Raw genomic sequence first — 20662 nt, 5'->3', positions numbered from 1 at the left:
GTAAATAAAATATATTTTTAAAATTGTGCATTTTCTATTAATTGCATTTATTATTCTTATACTGAAAGAGTATCAAGGTATCTATGACCTCCATAATAAATGAAGTATTTACGGACTTTTATATATATTAAGGAATTGAATCAATTTTTCACGAAGTTTAAGATCTCATCCCATTGAAAAAAAAGTTATTTAATAAATATTTTTTTACAATAAATGCTTCTAGTAATAAAACAAACGCGATATAGGTCATTGAAGAAAAATCCCTTCATTTGTACATTTTTCCCTTCTTGAAATTATTTCACATATTTCTTTTTTCACTAGCGAATTTCCGATTACTTTAAAATTTTAAAAATATCGATTTTTTCATTTGCAAGAAATTTTTACTTTAAAGCGTGATAACATTTTTGAATACTCCAATTTTTTTTTCTAATAAATAATATGTCTTTGTTAATTTCTAAAAAAAATTTTCATAAAAAAGTTTACATTATTCTTTTATTAAGATATATTTAACAGAGAAAATCACTAAATTAAAACAGGTTATGTTTTCTTACAATAAAAGTTAAATAGAATTAATTCCTTAAAATAGCGTTCCAATAAAACATGGTATTGAAATGTTACGTTATTTCTTGTGATTGGTTCAATAATAAATTATTTTTATTTCTTCACAAACACAATTCTTGTAAAAAAAAAATTAAATCTGTTATATCAAAAAACTAGATCGTTTTATAGAATATAAATTATTGCGCTTAATAAAATATAAATACAGTTTATTTGTAACGTGATCCTAAGAATAAAAAGGTTATTTTCTTTTTTAATTCTCTACTAAAATGAATTAATGAGTTATTTTTGTTCATCATGGCTAGTCGAGGAGGAGAAAAAAAATATCGAATTTCACTGTTTAGGTTAATGTAATATTGTTCTCCCACCACATTTACTCGTAATCCATCGCCAATTCCGCTTGCAATCGCCTAGTTTATAATCTACGGTATGTTTTGTCAATTCGCGTCCCGTAAAGACTACCCTACGTGTACAAAAACTCATGCACACTTATGGGTCTCAAATTAAGGTTTAAAAAAAACATAAACGACAATAGAATCAATAAAATATAAGCACAGGAAGGCAGATGTAATAGACATCAAAACAGGTTTAATTGGAAACTGAAACTTAAAGGTGGTTCTTATGATCGTATTTCAAATTCTTCTTCCTGTCAATCAAACCTGTCTTGTTGCTTATTACATCAATCTGTCTTGTTTATTACATCAACCTGTCTTGCTGTGTTTTCGAAAATTACGATAGAGTTTTGTTTTCTCAATTAAATATTAAATGTGTATACTTTTCAGTTTACATTTTGAATAAGGATTAAAAAAAACTATTAAAAGCGGCCTTTACAGAACACCCTGTTTACTTCTTTTTAATTTTGTTTTGAAATGATTTTCTATTTTAATTCCAGTGGTTACATATTCACAAGCCCAAGAACATTAGTTATAGAATCAGATAATGAACTTCATTTGCGGCGTTTTGGAAAATTGGACGCTGGTGTTCTGAAAGTTCAAGTGACTTACTCAGATTATTCTTCACAAAATGATACACTTGCAGCTGAAAAAGAATTTGAAATTCCTGCAGGTAAATATCTTATTTTATGAAATAAAATTTTAAATAATCTTAATACATTTAAAACTCGTTCTTCATCTTAAAGAAGGAAAAAAAAATTTTTTTTTGATTAGTCATTGTTAAAAGAATGTTAGAAGAAGGATTTGCAAATTCATAAATATGTACCGCGAAAGTAGAGGAAAAATAAGTCCCTTACCCCACTTTTTAGATGAGTTCCATACCCCACCTTGTTTAACATGGATGAGTGTCCCTCATTTCAAAGTGGAGCGGTGGACTTATTGTTCCTCTACTCGTGAAACCAACATTTTTGGTATTTAAATAATATACATCTGTGTCGCTTCTTAAAATGAAACCATGCATTTTGCATTTTAGTTTTTAACTGATTTCACTTAAAGGATTAATTTTCAATGACGAAATTAAAATAATTTATAAATAATATTTTTCTCACTTTGTTTTTTTAAAATAGTGTCCCTGACACTTTTGTTCGAGTTTTACTTTTTTTCTAAGGATTGAAAACAAAAATGTAGTTATGAAACTGTTTCTTAGCTCCTCGAATTACAAAAGGCACGTTAAAAATTGATTTCAGAAATTTGGACCATCAAAACCTTGTATTTTTAGGACGCTAAGAGTAGTATTCAATTGTTTTGCAACTTGTATATAAGTTTTATTTAATTTTTATATATGTTTTGCTTGCGGCAAAGGTAACAAAAATTTTTTTTTGAAATTTCAAATGAAAATTAAAATTTATGTGTGAATTTGTACTGTTAAAGTATAGTATAGATAATACGGTTTAACTCTTTACTGTTCCGAAATTCCTGTGTTGCTATAAAATATGGATATATGATTTATATGCTTGAAAAATACTCTCTACTGTTCCGAGTTTTCTAGGTCAGTTCACACTGTGGATGTATGGTTTAGATCAGTGTTCCCTTGTCCCCGGTCCGTGGAACCCGGTGCTGGTCCGTGGATCAAATGATACCGGGCAGCCCATTTCATTGAAACTGAATTTAAATTCCTAGGTACCCCTAATTAAAAATATCTGTGTTCCATTAAAAATTTTAATTTTTTTAATGTTTGTAATTTATCATTGTCTCCGATTACCCCCAGATGGAACCGTCTCATTGCAAAGAAACAAGCTCAGGGTTCTCATAGTTTTAACGTTCTAGTTAGTTAAAATGTTAAATCACCTTAGGTTTGTTTTTTTGGTATAATTGTATTTTACTTTGAAGGCATGTTTAAATACAATTAAATTAAAATTAATAAATCAGAATAATCTAAAATATAAACAATCAACGCCCCCCCCCCAGCGGGCTGGTAAAATTATCAAACGTTGACAGGTTCACGGTGATTAACTGGTTTAGAGAATTACGTTGTCTTATATAATTTATTTAATTTTAAATAACATAAATATATAGTACTTTAAACTTGTTGGATATAATATTGTATAATTTGTTATAATTCAAAACCAATAATGAAAAAAGTATGTCATTGATTATTTATTAGAAAGGAATTAAAAATGAAAATGATCATAATTTACAGGTGAAACAGATTCTTTTTTAAAATTACAACTGAGCAAATTCGAAAATTATGTTTACAATGGAAGGTTGATTATTGAAGGAACTTTCGGCGAATACAAAATTTCTGGAAATGATTCAGTATATTTTTCAACACCTAAAACTGAGATTACAGTTATTCAAACTGATAAGCCCCTCTACAAACCTGGACAAACAGGTAAGTGATTCTAATTTGTTTTATTTTCATTAAATACAATAATCATCAAATATAATTTGCATCAAATCAAATACAATTATAGTTTTATCATAAATTATCAATAAAAAATTCATTTTTAAAGACGTTTAATTTTTTAATGAAAGCTATTTTAACATGAACATGATTTAACACATTATTATGAAACAGACTTTTCTTTATGTTTGAAAACTATACTATATTCGCTTTAAGAAATTTGGATTTTTTAATTTCATTAGAAATACGTTAAGTATATTAGTCTTGCGTCTAGCGATATAAGAACATTTGAAAGCAATAAAACGATGTTTTTGAAACTTTTTTAACCTTGGCACTTCCGGTTCGCGATCTAAATCACGCTTACCCACTAAAATATTGGGGTCACAAAAATGGCGAAATTCATTCCTTTTAAGAAAAACACTTTTTGAGAGAAATTGTTATAAAATAGATTTGAAACAACTCGTTTTATATTTAATTACTAAACTGATATTTCTTTTATCAAATCACGGGGAAAATCACGAGATTCGAAAAACACTTGTTTTAGAAAACATTTTAAAGCACAGCTTGACTTTTACATAATTTTTTTTAGTAAATATAATAAATGAAAAGTACAAAATAAATAACCTGCGCTTTCAAGTCCCCGGATCTACATTTTCTGTATCTGATGAGCAGCATCGTAATTTGCTCGTTTATTGGATGTTACTGTATTTACTATGCTCGCTGATAGTACACCTTTTTTTTATTTTGAAGCTCAAAAATATATAACTTATACATCTTATTAAACTTTCATTTTAAAAGCATTTCATTCAATTTGAATGCGTCAAGATTCAATTTACATTCACCCCAATGCAACTTGGAAAATACATTTGAAAAAGTAATTTAAAGAACTTTACTGAATGCACGATTAAAACCTTAAATCTCTTAGTCTTTTACTGTAATATAAGTCTTGTACTCTTCCGTCTTTTTCTCTAATATAATTTCAAAGAATGTATAAAACCAAATGTAAAAAAGAAGAATATGTTGGAAAAAACATGGTGACAAAATAAGTAGAAATGAGAGTAGTATATCAAAGTAAAAAAAAAAAAAATAGGTTGAATAAATGACTTACTCATTTCGGGCTAATCATCTTTAATAAAAGGCATCCCTCTTTTGAGTTAGTGATAAAGCAACATTAAAACTTATATATAAATATTGTTCTATGCTTAAATTATTGCTAAGCTTGTTAATAGCTCTAAATTTTTGTTATATGTGTAAATTTATCAGCGATATATTGAGCATACTACCACTTACGAGAACTACCGAGTAATCAATAATTATCAACGACGATATTAAAGCGATCATTTTAGAAAACTATAAATATATAACTCAAAACATCTCTGATTATACAAATGTAACACCTAACTGAACGAAAAATAACAAATGTATTTGAATAGCACATATTCAGTAATTGTTCATACTTAGCTTTTTTTAATGAAACATACTATGTACTACGAATCTTTTTGCTTTAAAAAGCGAAACAATTTGTACTTGTAGTCACTCGTATTAAAGCTAAAGTTTGTAGCTGCGTAAGATTAGAAGTTAAATTTTCGATAATCTGTTTAGAAATAAACCATATAAGACTTCAAAAGCACGTTTTATATGATATATGATTAAGCACTGCTGGCAGATACTCTTGGTTATTATTATTCTGGGTGATATTCTGACATATTGGTGGGAATTCGTTTTCTTTTCATACCAGAAAATTTTAAATAACTATAAAGTTCTTGAAGTGATTATATTTCTGCACTTTTAAATTGTTTTATATATACATAAATATTTTTCTGGTATTTTGTTAGATTGTTTTAATAAAGTGTGTTTCTTTTGCAGTTAAATTCCGAGTGTTGTTGCTACAAAAGGATTTAAAACCCTTTGGAAATGAAAAGAATGTAAGAAACTTTAAAACATATTTTATTTACATTTTTATCATGAAAACATAAACAATGAAGAAGGATTCAAATTAATACAAATATACCGAAACAGTATTTTAGCAGATTAGTACATTCTTTAACTTCTTTTCACTTTTCAATTAACTTCAAAAAACTGTAAACGAGAACCAGAAAGAATTACATCCTTATTCTTACTGAAATAACAAAGAACAAAATTGAAACTTTTAAGCTTAACTTTATATAAAAGTAAACAAACTCGTGATTTTTGTCTTATAAATTATATGACACTATGCTAATCATTTAACCATACTAATAATAAGTAAAATAGTTTATAAATGTAAACAAATAAAATCCAACAGACACACTTTGCATACTGTTCGTGCAGATTTCTTGGAAACACTTAGAGGCATGAAATAAATAATGTTATTTTCAGAAAGTTAAACCTCACAATTCATTTAAACATTTTGATTTAAAAAAAAATAAGTATCAAATAACAATATCTAAGATATATAACAACAAAAACAATAACAATATTTTATAACAATAATAATATTTGGTCAATATATAGGAATATAATGACCAAATAGTTACTAAAATGGCCGGGATAGCCTGGTTGGGAGGGTGCTGGACTCATGTTCGTAGGAACGGGAGTTAGACTTCTGCGGATTGAAAACTCCCCGAGTAGTAAATGGTGACTGGTGCACATTAAATCTACCAGGTCAGAAAGTGTTCTATGTTCCCGTAACAAATTATACCTCTGGAGGTACTGAATTGGAGATTGATCAAAATAACGATCTGTGGATGAATGAATGGATATATGAATGGTTCCACCCTATAAGCGGGTGAGACGTATGAGTCTGGCTGAAGTCTAATTCTTGGCCATAGATGGCCCCACTTCCTTTCCTTAATTGCCTACGACAACCGTCACTGAAATGATATAAAAAATAAAGATTATGAAATAGTCGATATTTTGACTGAATTTCTTACTTTTCCCCCATCAAAGTGTAAAAATTAATAAGGAAGTAAAAAATAATTGAAATACAAAAAATAATTTGAATATAGCTACAATTAGAACTACAATTAGCTACAATTAGCTACAAATTAGCTACAATTAGCTACAAATAGCTACAAATAGATAATAATTTGAATATAGCTGATGAAAGAAATTACCCTTGAAGTCCGAGAGTGATTAAAACGTCTGAATTTTGAGGAATATGCAATTTTCAAGTGACAAAAAAGAGTAAACTAAAGAGGGGGTTAGTCAAAAGGCTTCTACTCAAAGGTTAGCAAAGTTAACAAAAAATTATAATAAAAATTATCAATTCAGACAAAATGGTAAAATTTTGAAATTTTTTTTGTCGAACTTTACCACATAACTTTGAAAGATTCGGCCCAAATTTTATGGAAATTAATTTTCTGCCAAATTGGTAAAAAAATAAATAAATTATAATTCAAAACGTTCTGATTATAAGTTCTCATTGACACTAAGTCCAAAAGTTGATAGTTTCCGAGATACAAAGCAACAAACCATGAATAGTTATTTTAGATTCCCTTCTTCCGTCGCAACATTAGCATTGACCAAAGAATTCGAATAAAAAATAGCTAATAATGAACTTTCAATTAAGAATTAAGTAATGAGAAAGATAGAAGCAAGCCAGAAAGCCCAACGCTAAATGAGAAGCTAGCATTCACCTAAGCAAATAGTGCGTGCTTCAAGCTCCTTTCACCAGTGATTGTTGACTATTATGTTTCAAGGAAACTATCCATTTTTGGACTATTTTTGGAACTATCCATTTTTATCCCGGAAACTATCCATTTTTGGACTTAGTGTCAATAAGAATTTTTAATCAAAATGTTTTGAACTATAATATGCTAAATTTTCAGCCAGTTTGACCGAGAATTAATTTCCATAAGATTTAAGCGGGATTTGTCACGCTTTCAATTTAATATTTTATTTTTGGATTTGTATGTAAATGGGTTAGTTTTAGTTATAATGGCTGAAGAAAATTCGAGGCAAAGCTTAGATGCTATGAAAGAATGCTTTCTGATTCGAATCAGGTCTCAAGCTGGTGATTCGAATATACCGAATCAATTCAATGATTCGGAATCCTCGAATCAGTATTCAACTCTAGCTAGATTTTTTGCTTCGCGTTCACATATGCCCATACTGCATGCTTCAAGCATTTTTCACCAGTAATCATTGGCTGTACCTCTTATGTTTAAAGCTCTGTATCTCGGAAACTTCATTTTTCAATGAAAACTTAGGATCAAAATGTTTTGAACTATAATCTATTAAATTTTCAGCCAATTTTATTAAGAATTTCCATAAGATTTGTGCGGGGTCCTTTACACTTTCAATTAATTTTTGATTTGAATGTGAATGGGTTAGTTTTTTTTTCTTTTAAAAAAATAGTTGAGGAGAATTCGAGAAAGTATATCTTAAAAACTCTGTAAGAAGGCTTCTTGCCTGATACCATGTTTCATTGTTCTATTGATCGTTACCCTAACTGCAATTTTTTTCTTATTTAGAATATCGAAATTCACGTAGAAGACCCAAAAGCTACCAGGTTATTTCAGTTTAAGGATATTAACCTTGGAAGTGGTGAGCATATTTTTGGATTATTGTTAATATATTTTTACTATAAGATATTTCGAATTCTGTGTAAAGAATATGAAATATCTTTCGTTTTAATACTTTTCACAATGTTAAAATGAAACATTAAAAATTCATTCAAGGCAGCGAAGCTAAAAGTTGAAGACTGTTTAACTTTTTAAGACTTGCTTTATGTGTCTCAAAATAATGCACAAAGGATGTTGTGTGCTTGCAGTGTTGAGTTTGTACTTTTGATATTATTTAAATATTAACGATAGATTTTTTTGCACTCTGTCAATAAAAAATGAGCTACGTATGTAAGTAAATGTAAATATATTAAAAAATTTGCGATTTCATGTAAGCCACCAATGTTTTAAAATCAAAAATGAGTAATATTATTCATTGTTTCCATAAAAGGCTTAAGGTAATAAGTGACTTTTTCAAAATTTTGACATTTTTGAATCAAATTGGTCTTTAGTATTGTTTCCAGGTAGGCACTTTACTATATTCCGGAAAGCATGAAAATACACAAAAACATATTGCGTGCATAGAAATTTTGTTTTTCACCAAAATCGCTTACCTCAATAAATTTAAAACGTGACCTATTACATTGACGCGAACTTTTCATACGTATGGAAATCTATTTATAAACGTTATAAATTACATTACAATTTTACACATTTCTTGTCTTATTCGATATATTTGAGAAAAAAAATAATGGCGTACATTTGGCATACTTACTAACTTTTACTCTCTTCCAAAAGTTTTTTTTCTCAGCGGTAGTGAAATAATTAAGGATAATATTGATAGTAAAATAATAATGATAGTGATAATGTCTTAACTCACATTTAGTCATCACTTATTACACGATAAGATAACTAGCAAGCCTTTTTTATAAATGTTTAATCTTTTTAAACATAATGGTAGTTAAAACAAGAATCAAGTTTGTATTCAAAAAATATTGCTTCCACGTTAAATATAGAAAGGAAATCTTTCAAAAATTCGGGAAGAGTTTGATGGTCAAAAAAGTATCTATTCTTTTTTCAAGTAAAAAAAAGTTTTCAAAAAATTTAAATCTATGTATTTAAAAAATTAATTTTAATAGCGAATTACCTAGAATCGCTTTGTGAATTTCTTCTCTGGAATGATATGTATTTTTTAAATGTAATATTGAACATTAATGCATGCAATTTAATTTTTCTATTACTATCAGGACTTGTACAAAATGAATTTCCTTTATCTGATGAACCTGTGAAAGGAACATGGAAAATATATGCCAAAAGAAATAATCAGATTATAGAAAGTACATCATTTGAAGTAAAAGAATACGGTAAGTCTGTTATCCACTTCCTTTAAGATACAACAATAATGAAAATAGTTTTTTGCTATAAATTTTTTTGTGATGAACTATGTTCTTTGTAATAGAACTTTTCAATAATATAATTCGAGTATGTTTTGTAAAATGGTAAAGTATTTCTTGTTATTTCTTTTCAGGATTTAGTGAAAAAATATAAATTAAATTGAGAATGTAAAATTATTCATCTGTTCGATTAAAAATGTAGTCCGATGTTGCGCTAAACTTTTACTTCTGGGTAAAATACATAAAAATTTTATTGTTTCTTAAAATTTAAATATATCATAGATAATTTTCTGAAAAGAGTTCCTTCAGGGGTTTCTTTTTTCTAGATAAATATTGTTATAACTTATTGTTATAACTCATAGAGTATATTGTTATAATATATTGCTATAACTCATATATTAAATTGTTATAATTTATTGTGATAAATATTGTCATATGATGTCGTGAAAAGTGCTTACATGCGTATGTGAGACCTGGACAATGAAACGTGGAGATGAAAATATGATAGCTAGATTAGAGAGAAAAATACTGCGAAGCATTTCTGGTGGAATAAGTAAAAATGGTACTAGGTTTAGAAGATCAAACACGGAACTTAACAAAGCATATAAAGAACCTGATGTCATTAAATTTATCAAAATTCAAAGGATTAAATGAGGGGTTAGTTCCATCAAAAAATCCTCCACGAAGGCAGATTTCGCCTANAAAAGTTGTAAAAATCTTGTTAAAAAAATTGGAATAATTGGAAAATTGCTTGTTGTTAATTGGAAAATAGCTGACGGAGCCACACCGATCTTAACCTGACTGTTCAAACGCCTAATTCGTTACAATGGTTTTGTTAACGGATTGGTTGGAAGATTATTTATTTTTCTGAGTAAGTCAAAATTTAATACTAAATATACCTCCAACATCTTTCTTCAGGGAGCTGGGCAGAGAAAAACCAATTTTGATCAGACAGTTCAAATGCCAATCCGTAACATATCCTTTTCAACTACCCAATATTCTTCCTCTTTTTCGCAAAAGACATAGTTTATAACTGTGTTTACGTAATATCGTTAAGAATATACTCTAAAAAATCCGTTATGCTATTTAATTTTGCATTAAATCTTATAAATTTCCGTCGATAGGTTAGGAAGATGTTAAATAGATAAGAAATGCAGATTATTGAGTATAGTATTACAGGCTATTGAGAAGGCTTAGTAAACAGATAAAAAAGCTTTATAGGGCAACTCTTAAGTAATTAAATAAGTAAAAGAATAACGCTGAAAACGCTCATAATTATTTTGAAAGTTGTGGTTTGAGCCCAATACAGAAAATTTTTTAAAATTTAATTTTATATACAAATTTATTTGGAAAATTTTAATTTACATTTAAAACCAGTTATGATACCAAAATTCAATTTTTCTGCTGAGATAATTTTATTAATTTATTTATTACATATATAGTATTGTTTATCTATTGATTCACAGTCTCCTTGCTATTACCAATTTTGTACTATACTATGAATTACAGTAATATACTTCATAATGATTGATGTAGTAGAATATCGAATTCGATAATTTTTGCTATCAATAATATAACAAAACAATCGAATCGATTTTTATCTTTGTTGGATTTTATCGTATCGTGTATTTTATATTCCTGATGATAAATAGCAATTATGTTAATCGTGAGTATAATTTTTAAAATGTAACTGACGATGTTTTAAAAATTGTCGAAATTATGCATGAAGTATTTTTTCTTTCTTTCAGTTCTTCCTAAATTTGATGTTAGTATTAAATTCCCATCTTTTGTTCTTGTTGATGCTGAAACAATTCCTATAGAAATATGTGCAAAGTAAGTAATATAGTCATTTTGGTTTTTAATATACAAAATATAGGGAACTGAAAATTTTCTTGAAAGCCCTAACAAGAAGACAACCGAAAAAAACGAATAATAAATATCATGTTGCCAATGGATAGATAAATTCTAGAGTTTATGATGCCACATTAGAGAAATACCTATTTAGATTTCCCCTTATGAACTAGAGAAATATTTAGTGATTGCTTATTGTTAAATGTTTATTTATGTGTTAAAGTCGACGTCAACTACCTTTCCAGGAAAAATACGGTATCAATGGTACCAAGAAATTTCTATTTTTTTTATAGTTTGTTTGACCACCCTTTTTCCTTACTATTTGTTTCAGTCACTGTATTTTTTAAAAATATAATTTGATTTCGTTTTTTTTAAACATGCAGTCTCGTTTACGATTGGCGCAGAATAGCTTAGAAAAGCTTTACATTTCTTTCTAATTAAGATTTCTTAATGCTTCTTGTAATTATGTGCTGTACTAATTATACTCGCATAATAATAATAAATATTAATCTTTGAAAATTAGTTTAAAAAATTATGCAAGTATACATAATGTTTATACATCCTTTTATTTTAGATTTAAAAAAATGTAGAAATTTACAAAGTTTCTGGGTTTTTTTAAATATATTGTCAATTAAGCATTGACATTTTACTTAAAATAGTAAATGGAGTCATCAGTGATTTGTTTTTATTGAAATCTTCATGAAAGATATAATTAATTAAGAAAAGATTAAATGATCGGGGAAAGTAAGTTCATTGCTTCGATTGACTCCACATAAAGCGAACTATGACCTGATTGGATGGATATAAATCGTGCTAATTACATGAGATCTTTTGCACGGAGTATACATATTTATTTTTCCCTGAAGGTACAACAGAATCCATTTGAAGATTCTAGAAGACTTTATTTACTTTTTATTTCTTTATTACTTTTGATGAGAGTGCCTTGCCTCATTAACTCGTGCAGAACTAATTCGGTTAATGACCTTTCATTTTATTTACTTACCTTTGGATTCCACATATGAAATGTAATTTTTATTAAAGATTAGGGCTGCTGAAATGTAACTGCTGCATGAATGTAGAAGCGATTCTAGTTGAAAGGGTTCTTCAAAAAAAAAAAAAATCACTAGCTTAAAAAAAAAACGTACTAAGATTTTTTTTAAAAAATGGCCAATTTGGCGACAATTGTCCACTTAGAAGATGAACATAAATATTAATTATTAATTCTTGATTTTTTTTCAATTTTTATAAGCTCAGACAACGCAACGTTGGACTAACTTTTTAAATAATAAAAATTCGATTAGAAGTGACTCTTCACCTTGAAAACTGGGATTTTTCTTTTCATTGATATTTTGCGCCATTTTCATTTGGGTATTTAACACTCGAGAAGTGAAGTGATTATGCCTAACCACGTAATTAAAATCAGATTTAATTGGATACCAATAAGCAACGTCACCCATGTTTCGTCGAACATGATTGGCTCCAGAATCAACAATAAATGCCACAAATTATCTGTGATGACGTCAATTGCAAGCATCTATTTAGCAAAGGGACCACTGGCTAAAGATTTGACAACACTAAACCTAACAATTATGAATAACTATTACAAAAATATAACAGTTATAAAAATAGCGTATTACACCCTAAAAAACGTTATTTCGTGAGATGACAAAGCCTTTAGAGAGCAGCCTTAAAACGCACGGTTTGTGCTTTTTTTATTAGTTGTACCTATTTAATTTTGCCGAATAAGCTATTATTTAATTGCTTTGTCGCCATGTGTGATAATGCTTATTAGTGAATTATTTTAACTGATATGAGTTAGTAAGGGTTATTTGGAACTGTTAAGTTAACCCTTGCCTTTTGCACTAAATATGAACATGGCGAAAAGTATCCATAGGCAGAAAAGCCACGGCGTTGTAAAAAAAATATGTTTGTGAACTCATTTTTTATTATTTGAAAACTTACGATAATGTTACATCATTTCGATAAGCAAAACTTACGAAATAGAAAATTGTTCACAGATATTAATACAATTTCTTATTGAACGGCTAAATATATAATATTTTTTTAATACTTCAGCATATACTTTTCCAACATTTCTTTTACATGTAATAATATGCATAATTTAGTACATTGAGATCATATTTGTTTGAGGCAGGATATGATTTGGGTTCAGGTCTGCGGGTTTTATTATAAACTGTAGATTTGCATTTTTCTTGTCTGTAACAATTCAAATTAATGGAAAGGTCTAAAAGGGATTAAAAACATCTTTCCTTTTTATCTGCTAAATAAACCGCTTTGTCTGAATTGAATTCCAACTTAAGCATGATTGGTCGATAACCTAATTCTAAATATATACGCATTGAAGAACTTGATTACTAAATATTTTGCACAAAATCCACAAGGATATAAAATTATCCTATGGATATTTTTACAAATTTAAGAAACGGTTTACATAAAAAGTCTCCTTTATATCAAAGTTACAGTACCACCATTTTTAATAAAGGAATTTTTCAATTGCTGTAAAATAAGAGTTTCGCCCTTATTGATTATTCAAAATCAAGAAAGACTCAGTTCAAAAGACTAGTGTTTTAGTTCAGACACTACGATACTTAAGTATAGTTCAATTAAATTATAGACTTAAATCTAAGTTTTTGCTTAGATATAAAATTCTTTTTCTTAATATTTGACATTTCAATACATTTATTTATTTCCGTCATTAACATTAAGTTATGATTTCCCCCCCTCTTGACAGGTATACCTATGGCAAGCCAGTTACTGGAACATTAAACTTGAATTGTTCATTAGAAAAGTATTCTTATTCCAGAGAAAAACTGCCGGTCTTGCAGGAAACGTTCAAGGTATGGATAAACTATAGGAATATTATATGTTATTCCTCTAGGTATCAAACTTATTAAAGAACCTATTTCGTTTCGAATTTCTCATAAAGTGTATTATTATGTTTATTAATATTTAGCTACAAGCATCAGTTTTGGTATTTACTCTCAGATCTATCTAGTTTGTTTCTTCAGTCTATGCACACAATGTTTGTCATCTCAATGTACATTATCTCATTTGTTATCTCAATCTAACCGCAAATCATTTGCTAGTTCAATCTAAGCATCTTATTTGCAAATATCATTTTTAATATCAATCTAGCCGCAAATTGTTTGTTAATTCTATCTAAACATTCGTTTGCAAATATCATTTTTAATCTCAATCTAGTAGCAAATTGTTTGCTAAATCAATCAATTTAAACATTTCTAACCGTAAATCGTTTGCTTGTACAGTCTAAACATCTCGTTTGCAAATATCATTTTTAATCTCAATCTAGAAGCAAATTGTTTGCTAAATTAATCTAGACATCTCGTTTGCAAATATCATTTTTAATCTCAATCTAGTAGCAAATTGTTTGCTAAATCAATCTAAACATCTCGTTTGCAGCTTCAGTCCAAGTGCTATATCAATCTATATAGCAGTTTGCTATATCAATCTATATAAATTTCGTTTGCCACTTCAATCTAGATCTATTTTGTTATCAATTTAGATCAATTCATCATCTATTCTGTTAAAGGTATTGTTTTTGAAAAACAAATTGCTTTTGTCACTATATTTTTTCAAAGAAAGTGCCTCAAATTATATTAAAATGAATTTTTTCTACAATTTAGCTACATTTAGTGAATAAAGAGAGATTGCAATTTAAGTATATATTTTAAGTTTAGATTTAATAGCTTTTCTATTGTTTTATATTGTTCTTTACTTCGTATTAAGATACACATTACATTTTCCCTCATCAGTTTTAAGGACCGAACCTCAGGTTTTTTTTACTAATGAAGAAAAAAATATTTGTTCAACATTTTCTTTTATATTTATATTCAAAGAATAAGGAAAATATATCTCCTTTTATTGCTTCATGATTATTTAACTAAAAATAGAAATGTATAAATAGCTTGCACAGAAACTTTACCGATGTTAATGATAACTATATATGACTATCAGTTAAAGTAATATAATAGAGAATAACAGCATCCAACATAAAATTTTCTCTCAGATCTTTCTTCAGAATTTTCCTTCTGATCTTAAATTCTATAACCTTTTTAAATACAGTGTTTATTTGAAAATTAACTAAAGCAGAAATATTTCTAACCCGTTTCATATACCAGTGATTTTGCTTACGCGCTTCAGCACGAAGACGAAAAATGAAAGTTGTGATGCGTTCCGTGGGATGCGTAAAATGCATCCCCTGGAACGCAAAAAAGTCATGATGCGTCCTCAGGGACGCATATGAATAGTTAATATGCGTATATGCGTCCTCTAAACGCGAAAAAAGTAGTTTCTTGGGCTGTGTATTTCTACATCGACAAAAATTTAGTAAATTTATGTCGGCAGAAAAAAAATTACGAAATTTTAAAAAAATAAAAAAGTGACGAAGAGGAAAATTATTTATGTTTTAAGCTGCAGACCAGACTGTGTAGTAGTCAGGGAGCTGACCTCTCACAAGAAAGGTCCAGGTTTCGAATCCCGAACAAGGCATGGATGTATTATCTGTCTATATGTCCTTATTGGGGGAGCCATGCTGGCTAACCTAATATAGTGCCCCTGAAAAAGTGGCTAACAAATCTGCCCTACCGATACCTTAATGACGAGTGTCAATTGGGTAGGCATTGGAAAAAAATTTTAAACTAAATTTACACCATAAATTACATTTTTTATGTGTCTACGAGCTATGAAATTTTGAGAAATAAATATTTTCAACTACGAGGCGAATACTGATCGGTTATCTTAATTATATATTTTTTTTTCGTTTGATGCATTTTATTTAATGTCAAATTTAGTTTAGATCACCGTTTTGTTTCGTTAGAAAAAATTTTTGAGTTTCTTATTTGTTCGATTTCATTTCCATAAAACTTAGTATGTAACAAGCTAACAATTATGTATCTATTTTGTTTGTTCTCACTACAATAAATAAGCGAAGATGAAAATTTTCTCTGATAATATGAAAATGAATTAAATTGTTTCAGCTTGACGGATGCTACAATTACACTCTAAATGTCTCGAGGATACAATATGGCAATAGTTTTAGATATAAAAGAATTATGGTTGCTGCAAATGTCGTCGAGGATGGAACAGGTAAAAGTTATTGATTTTTTTTAATTTAATGAAAAGGTTTATTTAAAATATTCTTATCAGTCATTTTCATAATAGTTGTGTAAATTTATAAAGCGTTTTTAATTCCTATTACGATGTTTTAAAACAAGTATTAGGGAAGTTTGGAATTAAAATTAATAGTATTATAATTATAGTGCACATTAAATCTGTAGGGTCATCATGTCCTCCATCTTCCCACAACAAATTACATCTGGGGGTCCAAAGTTATATAGCAATTACTTTAATGTGCAAATTTATAAACCCCTATTTTAATGTGTAGACGGTATGTTGCATACACACGGTTTGTTATGGTATTAGCATTATTTCTGGAGTTTTGCATATAGCAGGCTTTGAGTCTGTACATCTGAGCTACGATTCGCACAAAAATATCAAGTTTAATATTACAACTTTATTGCTTGATTAAATAACTTTATTGGTTTAAAAAATATGCAGATTGAAGTTAAGTTTTCATCAAATAATAGGAGGCTAACGCACTGGAAAGCTCGGTCGGAACTTTCGAACAACGCCATCCACCGCGTCAGGAAAACATTTCCGACCCCGCATTGTTTGCTCCGTTTAAAACAAAGTTTGGAACGAGGAGAGCTAATGATGTCGTTGATGATGTAGGACTAATCCTGTCAATATGATTTCGAGTCGTCAGGATGCCCCCTACGCCTCTTAGAAGTTCTGAAACGCTTAACTGAGACACCGACACCCTGTATATATATAAAAAAATGTAAGNTGGCAAAAACCTGTTTTTGCCAGGACGGTTTTTACCGGTTTTTACCATGGTTTTTTCCACCTGCGGCAAAATCTTGCCAACCCTGTATATATATAATGAGAGTTATTCAAGATTTTCCAATCTGAATAATCTATGTTATGACTAATAATAAATGTTGTTTTCTCAAGTCTGGTTAACAACATAATGTTTTTTGTTTTAGGCGTAGATCGAAATGAGACTCAATATCTTCAACGACAACAATCGCCGTTGAGCATTTCGTTTAGCAACGCCCAGAGACAATTCTATAAACCCGGTTTGCCGTACAATGGAGAAGTTAGTATTAATTATTATGCATGTTGGTATTTTTATAACCATGTTTCATCAGTGTTTATATGTTTGAAAAAACGATTCGACTAATATTCTGAAGTTTCAAGGTAGTGACAGTTGTTGCTTTCAGAAATCTGTATCCCCGTTTGTTGGTTTTTCAGATGAAATACGATACAAGATATCAACAGCCTTTGCAAACACCCTCCCTCTCTCTTCTTCTTTTTTCAGAATATCTCAAAGGAATTGGAAAGACAAATTACACTGGGGAATGCATTTTTTTGTTAGATGAGATTCTTTACTAGATCATAAACTCCATCGTATCGCAGATTTTGACTTTTCCTGGAACGAGTTTCTATGAAATTTTAAACTTCAAGATGTGCCCTAACTCCCTTAAGCTTTTGTCAAAATATTTAAGCGACTCCCGGTTATATATAAAGTTTCTAAAGTTGCAAATTTCGACAAAAAATGTCATTTAAAAGAATCTATAGCTTTAGAAGCAAGTTTTGTTTCAGATTTGAAATCCTTACACCCGAATTATTCAAAATCAAGAAAATGCATAAATGCAGTAGAAAAAAAACTGTTCCCCAGTGTTATCTGTTGCGTTAAAAACTTTTCAGATATTATACACACAGTGACCGTTGACCGAGATTAGACTGGAAACTGGTCATAGCTATCTTCTGACGCTCTAGTCCATTAGCACAATGCTCCAAAAAAAAACAGCCCACCTAAAATAACTTTTGATCTAATGATCGGATCTTTACGCTCCAGGAATCAATCTTAACGGTTCGAGGGGATGACCTCAAATATGCTAATTAATTAGTGCAGACGATATTTTAAAGTCACAAAATCAGACACAAAAACATATTTTCTCTAAATAAACATACATTTATTTGACGAATTCGGATTTCTACCCCCCAAAATGTAGAGGATAGCCGCAATCTGAGAAATGTGATTCTCATAGTTGAGTCAGGACAGAGATCCAAAGCTTGGACTTCGTAATGTTAATTTTACTCTTTGCATATTTCACCATATCTCGAGAACTTCTTAAGCGAATCCAAAAATTTTCGCAAACAATTATAAAATTCGTTTATCCTAAGATGATGCCACGCAAAGAATAAATTTCATTAAATATTTATTACTTTTCATTATTTTATTTAAGAATAGTAATAGTCGAAAATATTTTGAATTGTAACGTATAACATTTTTACATCATTTTAAAATATAAAATTTTTCATGACAAAACACAAAATTTGAATGAAATTGGTCTAATAGCTCGTGAGAAATCGGAATTTAAAAAAAAGTCGTATTTTCGAAATTCGAACCATTAAGATTGAGTCCTGGAACGTAAAGATCCGATCATTAGATCAAGACGCAGTGTACGTCTTTTTGACGCAGTATACGTCGTTGCTTTAAACTCTGGCATGGATCATGGATTATGACTATCTGATCAATTACTTTTTGCATTACTATGCTTTCTAATTTGAGTCATCACAAAGAGGCTGGGGTCTCTAGGATTAATTGATTATTGGATTAATTGACTGATAGTCTCTTTTGTGTTCCTTATTATTTTTATTTTAAGATTCTGTTTTTGTTTCCTAGTACTTTTCAGATGTAGTTGTCTGTTGATCGGTACCATCATAAGTAAAAAAAAAAATAGTCATCATTTTCGTAAAAGTCAATTGCCTGTTTGTTCCTTTAAACCATAGGCATTAATTTGTCATTTTCATCATATTTAGATTAAAGTGAATCAACCGGATGACACACCGGCAGCAAATGTACCGATTGAGCTGTGTGCAACCATCACGAAAGAAAGAGTTTTAGCTGAATGGTGGGCAACGAAGAAACTGAAGTATTGTAAGAATTACACATCTGATAAAGACGGTATCATACAATATACAGTACTTGCACAAAATATGGATGTTGTATCGATATTCTTAGAGGTAAGAACAAATTTGTATTGTCAGTAAGTTATTAAAAAGTAGGTAAAAGTGTAATTATCTTTCCAGACGTAAGTAATAGAGAATGCTTTTCAAAATAATACTTATAAAAAATAATATATAAGAATACTTATAAAAACACGTTAAAATAGTGTCAAATATGCAATAATACTTTTAGAAAGGCTAATATAATTCGCACGATTATGATGTTTCTTGGTTTAGGAATTTGCCAGTAAGCAAATGCTCAAAGCCTTCAGCTAAAATTATATTTCAACAACATCCAGTTCGAAATTTGGTCCGCATAATATTTTTTTATCATAAAGTAAATGTTCTCGACTCTCGCCAATGAGAAAGTTGAAGTATTTTTGGACAATTATGGACAATTTTTTTTACAAATTGTCCCTACCTGGTATAAGACCTTGAAATAATTTTGCACCTTAATTATACAGCGTGATCTAACAAAAGAGTGGAAAATTTAAATTCTAATAAAATGGTGTCTTGATTGAATACCGAAATTATATTTAAGTCATCGAGTTGAAAAAGTATATAAAAAAACATCTAAGTTTTTTTTAAAAACTTTTTAAGCGTAGTTTGTTTTGTTATAGACTTATTATATAGACTCTACTAAAGACGATAGAGAATAAATTATGTGTAATGGCTGTTTTTATGGGTTTTATTATTTTCTGTGTTTTTCGGGAGTGAAATCAATTACTTAAAAACTTAAAACTTGCACTCTTTTGCGTAAAAAGTAATGTTCTGCTTAAAGGTTTTACATGAATGAAAAATAGCTTATTAAAAAAGACCATATATTTCATACCATTTAACGTTTTTAAAATTTTAGATGTCAATATGTCTACAACTATAGAACTCTATAAGGATGATATTAGCCGTTCATCATTGCATCCTTTTTCTGAAATTTCACCCTTATTTCTTAGATGTCAATGTGTCTACAACTATAGAACTCTATAAGGATGATATTAGCTGTTCATCATTGCATCCTTTTTCTGAAATTTCACCCTTTTTTCTTAGATGTCAATATGGCCACAACTATAGAATCCTAGAGATGCTATTAGCTGTTCATTGCACCCTTTTTCTGAAAGTGACCGGATCGCTTTCATTTATAAACTTTACAGTATGGGCGATCTTCGGTCAATGTACTTTTGCAATAGTTTTGGTGAAAGAACATTCGTAGTTCTGTGTCGAAAAAACGTTGAATCCCGGAGTTGCAGCAACAATTATGCCAAAACGTCGCCAAATGTAACCAGTGGCAAATAAATGTATCAATAAAGTAAATAATAAGAAACTACAAAATTTGTACTTCATGATTTTAAGAGTTTCGGTTTAATTAAGTTTAATGGGCATTTTTGGAACACATTTTAGTTAGTTTTTGTTAGAAATTTTGTTATTTTCCAGTTGTAACATTTCTCACATTTATTGAATTTAATTATA

The 20662-nt window shown here is 29.1% G+C and overlaps 1 protein-coding gene across 4 annotated transcripts in view; it reads left to right on the top strand.

Annotated features, from left to right (window-relative positions):
* LOC107450327 (murinoglobulin-1) overlaps positions 1–20662 on the top strand; it is a 97782-nt gene that overhangs the window by 29213 nt on the left and 47907 nt on the right. For all 4 annotated transcript variants that reach the window (XM_043047095.2, XM_043047094.2, XM_043047093.2 and 1 more), the window contains exons 3-12: positions 1451–1623; positions 3151–3342; positions 5221–5279; positions 7809–7881; positions 9086–9202; positions 10981–11065; positions 13836–13941; positions 16102–16210; positions 17170–17282; positions 19013–19216. In XM_043047095.2, coding sequence (XP_042903029.1) covers positions 1451–1623; positions 3151–3342; positions 5221–5279; positions 7809–7881; positions 9086–9202; positions 10981–11065; positions 13836–13941; positions 16102–16210; positions 17170–17282; positions 19013–19216 — 1231 coding nt within the window. The remainder of the gene's footprint in view (positions 1–1450; positions 1624–3150; positions 3343–5220; positions 5280–7808; positions 7882–9085; positions 9203–10980; positions 11066–13835; positions 13942–16101; positions 16211–17169; positions 17283–19012; positions 19217–20662) is intronic.

This window comes from Parasteatoda tepidariorum, chromosome 7, assembly GCF_043381705.1.
Source record: "Parasteatoda tepidariorum isolate YZ-2023 chromosome 7, CAS_Ptep_4.0, whole genome shotgun sequence".
NCBI lineage: Eukaryota > Metazoa > Arthropoda > Arachnida > Araneae > Theridiidae > Parasteatoda > Parasteatoda tepidariorum.
The sequence above is the reverse complement of the archived record's forward strand: the minus strand, read 5'-3'. Positions and strand labels throughout refer to the sequence as shown.